Raw genomic sequence first — 11,819 nt, 5'->3', positions numbered from 1 at the left:
CTGGCACACAAAGTAACAGGTGTTCAAAGATGTGCAGAGCACCGACTCGTGAACTCGTGGCACCAAAGCCTCCCGTCGGGCTGTGAATCTGCTGGTACAGATGGCGACCCATAAACCGTATATAGGGGGCCGTCAGTCCGTGGTTTTAGGTGATGAGAAGGTCAAGAGTCTGAATTGTATTTTTTTGCAAAGGGATGCTGGTTCCGCATCGTTATTCAAAACAACTTTTGTTTTCACCATAGCATGCTTTTCTGTCTTAACGCTTTGTTTTGGCTCAAAGCTAGCTTAAGTGCCACAGCTGTTCCCGCCAGGCAGGCTGACCTTTTTCCAAAGAGTCCCATGCAGGCAAGGATGGTCTCCAAGGAGACAAAAGCCCCGATATTCCCCCTCCCCCAGCCCCGCTGACGATTGAACCTTAGCCCTCAAGAGGAAATACAAATCGGCTTTCCGTTTTTGTCGTACTGGTACACCAACATCTTGATGCAGTGGGAGTTGGCCGGTGAGATCCAGGGGCTGCTCGTGATGGAGAAATTGTGGCTGGCGTAGAACGGCTGCGGCTGCTTCCGGCAGCGGACCAGCGCGTGCAGCACGTTGGCCGCCATGGCCCGGAAACGCTTGCTGATGAAGCAGTAGAGGAAGAAGTTGACGCCGGTGTTGAGCAACGCCAGCATGTTGGCCAGATCCGTAAGCATGTGAAGCAGCCGCCCGGCGCTCGGCGACGCCGGAGGCGATGAGTAGAAGTGGTAGAGGATCATGAGGGTGCGGGGTGCCCACAGCACGGCGAAAATGGAGGTGATGGCGAGCAGGATGGCCGTGGTCTTGCCGGTGGAGTAGCCGCGCATGCGGAAGCAGCTGCGGCGGCGGCGCAGCTTGTGCACGATGACGGCGTTGAGGGTGAAGAAGACGGCGCAGGGGAGGAGGTAGATGGTGGCGCAGTGGGCCCACACCAGGACATGTTGGGCTGCGGTTCGACTGTTATTCTCGACCACGCTCCCGCTCGCCATAGCGGGCAAGCTGTGCCACAGCTCCGGCCACCAGTAGTACGGCGCGGCCGAGAGCAGGCACCCGACGTAGACGGCGAATATCACCCTCCGCGTGCGCGCCGGGTAGGAGACGGTGTGGTAGCGCAGCGGGTGGCAAACGGCGATGTAGCGGTCGACGGTGAGGGGCACGGTGATCCAGATGGATGTGTGGATGGAGCAGAACTCCAGCACCTGCACGCCGCTGTTTACGGACGGCGGCAGCGGCGCGGCCAGAATAAAGTCCTCCAGTATGAAGTCGACAAAAACAATGAGCAGCAAAACCATGATGTCGGCAGCCGCCAACGCCAAGAGATAATTGTAGGATGACTTTTGACGACGCAGCACCAGCTGGGACAGGATGACCACTGTCAGGATGTTAGCTGGAGAGGGGGAAGGAACAAGAGGGGTTGTAATGATGATGACAGGTGAGTACGTAAAAAGGATGAAGTGATGATTGGGAAATGCAGGTGAGGGGGAGGAAGGGAAGAGAATTTAGTGTGCTAGTAGGCAGCTATATTTAAACAGACAACATGCTACACTAACAACTAGACATAAGCAAGACAAAGGTAGACAAGGCTTACTTCTGTGTACACAACCTACACTCTAATGGTGCGTTCACATTGTACATGATTACATATGAAGTCAAAGCAAATATACGAATAAGCGCAAATTTGTGACGGGTAACCATCTTAATTTTGCGCCTTGGGTCCCGGCGGATTCCACCAAACTCAATGTTTTGTCACTCTATATTTATTTTCCCATAAGTATGTCAACACACAGTTGTTATAGCAATTCATACGATAAACCAATTAAAAGGGAATTTAACTGTTAAATTCCTTCCTATTTACTTTCAAATTCACGTTTGCATAATCGGTAGCTGCAACTTTTACGGTTCATATAAATGGTCAGTCAATGCCGTTTGAACACCGTTGGGAGAAGTGACGCCATCGGAAGTGCCTTGATGGCCTTACGTTGCCCCGATCTCGGTTCATAGCTTGAAATCATTGATTTCTGTGGGGCATATTTACGTTTTTTTTTCTTTCTTTAAAACTGCAAAACTGCAGCTATCTGGCTTACCTTTGTACAAATAAGTCATAAGTAATGCTGCATTCAAGGATTATGGGAAGCTGGATATATGCAAGTTGTTTTTTTCCAGTTCTGACCTGAAAGCGTTCGAGGCGAAAATAAACAACCAAATTGGTGGATAGTTATAAAATGTTTATTTTGGTCCTCAAAACTCATTTTGACCTCCAGCAAACTTGCCTTCTTGAAATTTTATTTCATAAGCATTCCATACAGTCCTGTAGTCCACCGTATAATTTCATGCAGGGAGATAGCGGCATACTGTCACGTACGTTGTGTTATGTGGAGTTATGTCGAATATTTATCAATAAAGAAAGCTATCTCGTTTTACACTAGAGTAAATTGTGTTTTACCAGTCACGGTCTGTGTTTCCAAAGGGCTCGCCCTTGTAGCATGACGTCACATCTTCGTCCGTCGGTGAAGTCGGGGTACATTTTTTCCCTGATTTCGCATGTGGGATTTTCAAATTCAAGGGGGCGTTCCCATACGCTCTTCCTGGTTTGACATCGGAAAAGTCCAACTTCCGACCGTCCTCGAATAATTGGAACTACAACTACTTCCAACTTTCACATCTAAGAATCATGGGAAATGTAGTCTTACTGTCGTCGATCACTACAATGCAAGCTGAGATTTCTAGTGTTATATTTCAATTTATAATGTGTGACCGGCGCAAGGTAAATAGCACAGCCAGCTTCCAATATCTAAAGCAAAAAGTGTGGATAATGGTGAGTGCACTGCATTGACTGTTTAGTGCTGTTGAACAGTCAACCAAGATAACATGTTTGTTACTTGTTTACAGCGGTACACTTGTGTACGGTTCTTGAAGTTAGCAATAGCATTAGACAAAATTTTAGCTCAATCGCCGCCCGCTGCTGATACCAGCTGATTGTCTGCCTTGATTATCGGATGGACTTTTCATGGTTCATAAGAACAGAGGAGAGTGTCGTGAATGAAGAAAATTCACATTCGGCAAATCATCAAATACACACTTGTCCTCAACTGATATACCCTGAGACTCATTTTCCTATTGTTATAACCTACTTTATAGAAATAATGAAGAAGAAGAAGAAGAATATGTGGTTAAAAAAAATGTCTTTGAAAACTTATGAAGTATTCAAACTCCAAAGCAGACATCTCTATTTTTGGTGAATTTAGTAAAATGACTCCCCCACTCCCCCTTTTTTGTTTCCAGGTTAAAGCTAATAATTTGTATTCAAGGTATACTAAGTTAAAAATAAAACAAGCTAATATAATGCTAATTTTGCTAAGTACTAAGCTAGTAATTTATATTTAGGGTATAATAAAACAAATTAAACAATTAAGTGCTATCTATCTAAACCAGGCTTGCCTGTCCTGGTCCTCGAGGGCTGGAGAGGGTTTGAGAGGTTTGAGTCCTTCAACGCACCTGATTCTAAAGATCAGGATTGTTATCAGGCTTCTTCAGAGCTTGCTGATGAGCTGATTATAGGCATCAGGTGTGTTGGATTACGGAAACATTCTAAAACCTGCAGGACTCCGGCCCTGGAGGACCAGGATTGGGCAAGCCTGGACTCTAAACCTATCACCCCTCACATGTACAGCACACCTGCAATGTAATGGCAGGAGCACCTGTCTGTGCCTCAGGCAAAAGGCTTCAATAAAGGGAAAAGCCACAACAAAAACAGAAAGATGAGGTTTAAGGTGCAGCATGGCATCTTCTCCGAGGCGACTGAGTTCACCAGAAGCAACACTCTGCCTCTGGCAAAGGAGCTGCAACAACAAAGCACAAGGACATCCCATCGCTCTGTGCAGTCTTCCCTCTTTTTTTTCTTTTTTTTCTTTTCCCAGGTAGCGAGAAATCCCTCGGAAGATTTATCGCCGCAATAACTTAACGTGCAGCAGACAGGAGGCGCAGCATTCGCGCGTGTAGCAAATGATTGCCCTGTTTGTTTTTGAAGACCGGACATGTCAGCAGGCCTCCCGTTTGTGCTCACATCATCTTGACAATGTCAAATTGCCAAAAGTCAAAGTTTGCTGGAAGAAATGGTCGGGATGCATTCACTCAGGATGACTGGCACGTGCTGGCTGCGGCAAAAGAGGCCGCTGTCTGTGTAATGGTTTCCCCGAGGATGCTAATATTTATAGAGAAGCTCATAAAAGTGCACTGTACAGAGTTATAGCAACATTAAATTCAGTGGCATCCTGCCTAGGCTCATTGAATTTTCTTTAAAACCAGATGAGCAAAAGGAAGCTCTTCACTAATATTCAGGCCTTATTCTGATGTTTCATCTGGAGACACTATTTGATTTTGAGCTGTATTAGTATTATCCACTTGGAGGGAGAGTAGTATGGCAAAAATAGAATGACATTTTCATAAAATACACTAATAATCAAGACAGTTATTAAACAACATGTAAAATGAATTGAATGAAAGAAATTTGTTTCAAGATCATTGACGGAAAGTATGTAGGACTCATTTGTGGAGATGTAGTCTTCAAAACTGGTTTCTACCATTTCAGGATTCCAGATTATTTTTTATTTTTTATTTTTGGGGGGGGGGCAAAACGGGGCCAAGTGACGCACTCTGGTATGAGTTGCCCATCGCCCATAATATAAGAACTTGCTACACAGTAAATTCTGTAGTGTGAATTTGACCATTTAGATAGGGACCAAATAGACTCAGCTTTAGAGTAAACTAAGATTTACACTAAGAAGAGAGTAAAATAAAATTAAATGATAAATAAATAAAACTCACTCAAGGGTTGTGTTTCAAACTCACGATCTTGAGCTTGGGAGACTGCTACTACCACCTGAGCTATGCCCCTCCTACTATTTGCTTTTTGCCAAGAGACCAAAGACATTGTTTTTGGTCTTGATTTGGATTTGATTCTGGTATCATGGAAGCAGCTGCAGCTGACACGAGCGATATACTAGCAGAAAGCAGGAGCTGTGTGGCTCAGGGAGTAAATCGGCTGTCTCCCAAGCTGAAGGTCGTGAGTTCGTTCCTACCTTGAGTCGCCTTTTATTGTTTTATTTTTTCCAATTCTTTATTTTACTCTCTTCCATGTTTAAATATTACTCTTAAAACGGAGTCTATTTGGTCCCACTCTGAATAGACTCAAATTTACTCTACAGAATTGACTGTGTAGGCATCTGGGGTTGAGACACGCAAATGCTTCTTTCCTTCTCATAGTCCACTGACGTGGCTTCTTTAGAGTGCCTCGTTGTTGGCTGTGAGTGATCACATGTCAATGAGAAAAGGGGAAATGTGCTGTGGGGAGGGGTTTTGGGGGGGGAATCAGACTTGACAACCAGCGTGTGGTGCAGCTGTGACTGCTTGTTGCAGCAAATTTTTGCAGCTCAATTATGCAGTTAGAGTATGTGTAGGCAAAAAAGATGCTGGATAAAGTAGCATCCATTTTTGCAGGTTCAAAAAGTGGTATTTATTTGACACCTGAAATCTAAGGCGTGATTTCAACACATTCAGTGGACACGTTTGAGAGTGGTAAGCAAAGAATGACTTTTCATGATTTTGAAGCCTTGTTTTATTAATCATCCGAATTTAGTAGGGTTGTTAACAGCACTCTTCTCTGTGGTGTCAAATTTAGAAGACATAATTACAAAATATTTCTTTTCACTTGACCAGACTTAAAATGTCAACCATCTGTTTCCCACTAATTGCAGTGCATTCAGTTCTGCTATGAAATGCTACGAAATTCTCATGAGAGCCGACTAATCTTGCAAAATCGACTTGCAGAACAAATGCTTATGTTTATAAAACAAGGTGAGTGTGTCATTTCAAAGGCATCATATTAAAAAAAATACATAATTCATATTGAGAATTTATGCAAATTGACAAAAAACAAACACCCGCTTATAACGTGGATCCTCTTGCACTCAAAAGCGTTTGTGCAGCATGACGCCAATCTTTTTACAGATATAAGATGCATTTTGACATTGATTTGCATTCCAGCAACAAATGCACTTAGCTGAGTGTGTGTGTATGTGTGGGGGTGCGCTCGGGCCCACTGTTCAGTAATAGAACCCAGATGGGATTAAAAGCGGCCATCTTCAAGTCTACGACATCACACTTCATCAGCTAATTACAAATTACAAATGCAGTTACAATGTCCTTGCCAAAGTGGAGGATGTGCTGCAAAAGACACACACACGCGCGCAAGACAGAACAAGAATGGCAATTACGAGATGTAGCAATTCATTAAGGTGGAAACCCGCAGCGACCATGAAACCAAAACAATGCGAAACACGCACGCACGCACGCGATGACGCAGTGCACATGTTAAATTGCTCTCAGGTGAAAGAGTGACTGATTGCGTTATTGACTATATCTTCATCAGCAGGTCATTTGTTTGTTTCCATCTGGTTCGCTGAAATTCCCTTTCAACTGCAAGAGTTCTGCTTTGAACCGCCAGGCGATATGGCTTCAAGCCAGGCGAGACAGGACGACGATTAGGACGCAAATGTCTTCGTGATTTGTTTTGACGGTCCGCAACCGTTTCAAACGAGCACTTCCGACACCTCCCCTTGAACATGGACTGCCTTTATGCATCCAAAAAGAAGGATCTTAATTAGATGTGTCCCAGTTTGCTGCTCACACTCCACCATTTTCAGATGAGCTCTATTAAAAATCCTGCACAATAGCGCTGACCTTTTAATCTGAAGAGCTCGCTTTCTCCAATCCGCCTGCCAATTATTTCACTATGGCCGCCAAACTTCTGGACGGAGACGGAGCAGCGGGGAGCGGCAGCAGTGAATTGTTGACCGTCACCGGGCTTGAAGGATTTATTCTGCCCGGCCTCCCCTGCGACAGACAAAAGGGATTCGCCGCGAGTTTGACATTTCCATTTAGAGCTGGCGTGGGGCTTCCCGATTCATTTCAACGGACGACGTCCCCTGTGTGGGCACGGGGGAGGCGGCCCAGCCCGGGTGCAAATGAAAGCGCTCGCCATTTTATAGGTATGAGGTGCACAATAACAGGCTGCTCTCAAAGGGTTCGGGGCTGGGCATGCATAGAGATATAGTAGCAGCATGTGCGAAGAAAACTATGGAAACAAAAACACTTTTACATTTGTACAGCATTTGATTGCTAAGCACGTAACGAGGTGACAGGGTTCAATCATATCATTTCAAATTTGAGACATGCTAGATGCACCCTGAGGGAAATCGCTGGCTTATGCCTGGATTTTGCAATTATTAAAAGGTGGCAGCTGCTCTTTTACATTGAGGCCGCAAACTTTTACGGTTCATTTGGTAGTTTTTACAAAACATTTCTCATGACAATTCAATTTATATTGCTAAGCCAGTTGCTGTGCTGTAACTATATTCAGTGTGTATATACAATGGCAATTACCGTATTTTCCGCATTATAAGGCGCACCTTCAATGAATGACATATTTTTAAACTTTTTCCATATATAAGGCGCTACAGTAGAGGCTGGCGTTACGTTATGCATCCATTAGATGGTGCTGCGCTAAAGGGAACGTCAACAAAACAGTCAGATAGGTCAGTCAAACTTTATTAATAGATTACAAACCAGCTTTCTGACAACTCCATTCACTCCCAAAATTAATAAACAGCGGTTTTATTATTTTCTCTGATCAAAAGTATTAGTATTCGCTAGTGATCCAAGATGGCGGGATCTTCTGCGCATGCGCGTCACCGATCGTGCAGGGTCACCGATAGCGTCTTGACAGCGAGACCTGTTGCGGCTCAATATTGATCCATATATAAGGCGCACTGGATTATAAGGCGCATGGTGAGCTTTTGAAAAAAATGAAGGCTCTTATGTGCGCCTTATAGTGCGGAAAATACGGTATATATCGAGTGACATATTTATATCATGTCATAAATGTCATTGAATACATTTCCAGTAGTATGAAATGAGATGCATATTTATCATACTTAATATTTCCACACCACTAAAGATCGCAAAATCAATATCAATGGCATTATCATTATGAATGTACCCTCAAAGCTAATGAATGAACGAACCATAAAAGTAATTAAAGTAAAGTAAACTAAAGTAGTTCCAAATACATGTATGAGAGGGAGGAAGGGAATGAAGTAAATGAGTGGAAAAAGTCTTGTCAGAGAATGAGTGAGTCATGAGTTTTTGTATGCGAGTGAGTTCTTGAGTTGTCTGAATGAGTTTTTGTGAATGATGGAGGGATTTGGTAAATGAGTAAAAAAAGTCAGTGACGTGAGTGACAGTGACCAATTTTCAAAATTAGAAACCGAGACACCACATTACAAAAATCAAATATATAATAAATTGTTAGCGGGAACTATTTATAACAACTGTAATTGCTAGTCAGGATGAGGAAAATGCAAACTTTTTAATTTAATGCGGTTCAGAACATTCATGGAATGTTTAACCTATCGTATCGTATGAATTGCTATGACAACTGCGTGATTGACATACAGTCCACATGACCCAAACAATTGGATTGTGGATTGACAAAAACAAAGTTAAAAAAAAACAAAAAAAAACAGAACCCTGGGACAGGGATCGGGATATAAACCTGAAACAAAGGCTGTCTTAATTAAATCACTGTAAAAAAAAATAAAATAAATAATAATAATAATAATCCGTTGTTTTACGGGGAAAAACTGGCAGCTGTGGTTACCAGGGAAATTCTGTAAAAAATACAGTGGGGAAAATGTAAGCAACTTTACAGAACATCTTGTTTATTTGACTGGTATTGAATGTACAATAAACAGTAACTGTATGTATATTTTACAGAACAAAATGGATAAAAGCAGCATGCGCTTGGAAAAAGGTACTTCTTTGTACAGCGCTTTACGACATTACAAGGCCCTTAAAGTACTTTATCTATTCACTTCAAAATATCAGAAACAACTGGATTTAGATTACCTTGTCATGGATCTGTAACACCATCACGCTGCGCTGGGATCGAACCAACAACCTCAGGGGTGCAATCCAACCACTGTACCACTAACCCATGCTAACCTGCTGTTGTTAAGTTGTCAGTAAATGACTGTTGAATCTACTAGTTTAAAAAGATTTTCTGGAAGGTTGTTTGTATATGCACAATGGGGCATATTCACTAAGAATGCTCTGCGTCCGGTAATAGCGCGAAATATTGCACCACAACTGCACCCGCAGTCTGCGCCCAGTTACCCACCTATTCACTAAGGATATTGCTCTCATCATATACAGGTGCAAACACGCCCACAAAACTGCAAATTTGCACCTGATTTACCACACATGGCAATGGATTTGCGCCAACAACATGGTTGTTATAGTAACAGTTGCGAGAAAGATGACATTAGCAGGAAGCGAGGTTGGACCGAGAGGAAGCGTTTAGAGCGCCAACTCATTCACTGCCAGTCATTTTAGAAAATTTTAAAATTTTCAATACTCACGTGATATTACATTCAATAATTATATATAAACCGAATCTACCAAATAACAGAATAGACTCCCTACTTTTTGTCCCGTCCCGTTCTTTTATAATTGACAGCAGAAAAATGTAGGTTTGCCAAAATACAGCCATTTCTCCCATGGACTCTGAAACTGTGTTTATTTGGTATAAAATGGGGCAATGATGTAATCTACCGGTGGTTGGGCATCAGTAAAGTTGTTTCCAAGTTTGATATTTACAGTGGAGCATAATCAGATTCGCCCCCATTTAGCACCGCTCTAAAAAATACAATTGACAAGTATACTTGTCAAAGGCAGTGAATGAGTTTTAAGCTGTACAGAGCAGAGAGGACGACGACGACGTCATTCATTCATAAAGTACAAATTATTGGTGCGATCGTTTTTTTTAAATATATTTTCAGAGGTTGGCGTGGGCGTACAGTATACCTCTGGCATGTAAAAATGATCGGAAAATGCCTCCCCGCCATTGCCCGATCAGCCCGGGTTACGTTATGTGTCCTAAAACAAACATAGAACGATTTCCCCCTCCCTCTCTTTTACTCTCTCTCTCTCTCTCTCTCTCCTCTCTGCGTGATCTGCCGTGGATGTGCTGCAAATGGCACGTACTGCTGTCATGATCAAGGTTGGAGCAGTTTATACATGCTTTCCAAAAACGTTATTTGCGTCACGCAAACGCGGTATGGCTATTTGCGCTGGCGTCAAATCTATGCAAATTACCTCATTTACATCCGCGCAAATAACACCGGCGCACCGTGACGCAATCTGTTCGGCAGAGCACTTAGTGACGGATTTCCCCATCTGCGCGTGTTTAGTGAATTAGGCGCTCCCTAATTGCTCCATTTTTGCCGGTTAGCGCGGTGCAAAGGCGACGCAAACCTTTAGTGAATAGGCCCCAATATTTTTTTTGCGTTATTCTGGTAAACACAACTTCCAGGTTTTGTTCCATAAACACAAACATTTTCTTTACACGTGGTTTTATTATACAGTAAACAAATTTCTGCACATGGTTTTATTGTATAGTAAAACCATGTGCAAAAAATGTTTACTGTAGATTGATGCACTGATGCAGGGAAGGTATCGGTGCTTGTCTTGTTGCAACATTTGATACAATTGATCACAATATACTGTTGGACAGGCTGGAAACTTGGGTGGGGTTAAATGGTACAGTCCTTAATTGGTTCAGGTCCTATTTGGAGGAAAGGAGTTACTTTGTGACCATTGAAAATTTGGCCATGACATGTGGGGTCCCTCAAGGGTCAGTCCTTGGACCCCTGTTGTTCAGTCTGTATATGTTACCTTTGGGTCAAATGCTTCAGAACGCCGATGTTGTCTATCATAGTTATGCAGATGACACATAACTGTATTTATCAATGTCCCCAAATGACAACAGTTCTATTAACGTATTGTGTACCAAGTTCGAAATCTTGGGGTACTAATAGACTCAGACCTGACCTTCAGCAATCATATTAAATTCATCACTAAAACAGCCTTTTACCAGCTGAAAAACATATCCAGACTGAAGGACTGCATGCTTCAAGCAGACCAAGAGAAGCTTATCCATGCTTTTATCTCCAGCAGACTCGATTACTGTCACGGTCTTCTGACTGGACTCTCTCAAAAGAACATGAGACAATTGCAGCTCATTCAGAACGCTGCAGCTCGAGTTCTGACCAAAACAAAAAGATCAGAACACATCACTCCAGTCCTTAAGGATTTACACTGGCTCCCAGTCAGCTGTAGAATCGATTTTAAAGTTCTGCTACTCGTCTATAAATCGCTAAATGGTTTGGGTCCTGCATATATCCAAGAAATGCTGATTGAGTACAAAACCAGCAGGGCTGTAAGATCTACAGACTTGGGCTAACTAGTAGAACCCAGAGTTCGAAGCAAACATGGTGAAGCTGCATTTAGCTGTTATGCTGCAGACAGATGAAATAGGCTGCCAACACAAGTGAAATCAGCCCCGAGTGTAAATGCTTTTAAAACCAGGTTGAAAACTTTTTTTTTTTCTTATACATCATATTAAGGACTTTTAAACAGTTTTAAATAATTGTTTTTTTCCTTTTTATTATTATTATTTTTATTATTTTAAACTTCCTTACTAAGAGTGTGAATTGCCTAGTATTTGGCGATTTGATCCGTATCACGATTCATAGGTCACGATTTGATACCGATTAATCCGATACATATCTGTAAGTCGATTATTGCAATTTTTTTTTCAACTCAAATTTAGAAAACACTAATTAGTAAACTTGTACAGGTACACTGTAAGATTTGTATGATAATGTATTTAACTGAAACCTCAACAC

General features: G+C 42.4%; 1 protein-coding gene across 1 annotated transcript in view; it reads right to left on the bottom strand.

The window, feature by feature from the left end:
• Positions 1 to 422: 422 nt before the first annotated feature.
• gpr139 (G protein-coupled receptor 139) overlaps positions 423 to 11,819 on the bottom strand; it is a 31,765-nt gene continuing 20,368 nt past the window's right edge. The window contains exon 2 of the mRNA XM_077529274.1: positions 423 to 1,402. Within this exon, the coding sequence (XP_077385400.1) occupies positions 423 to 1,402 (980 nt within the window). The remainder of the gene's footprint in view (positions 1,403 to 11,819) is intronic.

This window comes from Festucalex cinctus, chromosome 1 (assembly GCF_051991245.1).
Source record: "Festucalex cinctus isolate MCC-2025b chromosome 1, RoL_Fcin_1.0, whole genome shotgun sequence".
Taxonomy (NCBI): domain Eukaryota; kingdom Metazoa; phylum Chordata; class Actinopteri; order Syngnathiformes; family Syngnathidae; genus Festucalex; species Festucalex cinctus.
Note: the sequence above shows the minus strand (reverse complement) of the source record. Positions and strands in the feature narration are given on the sequence as shown.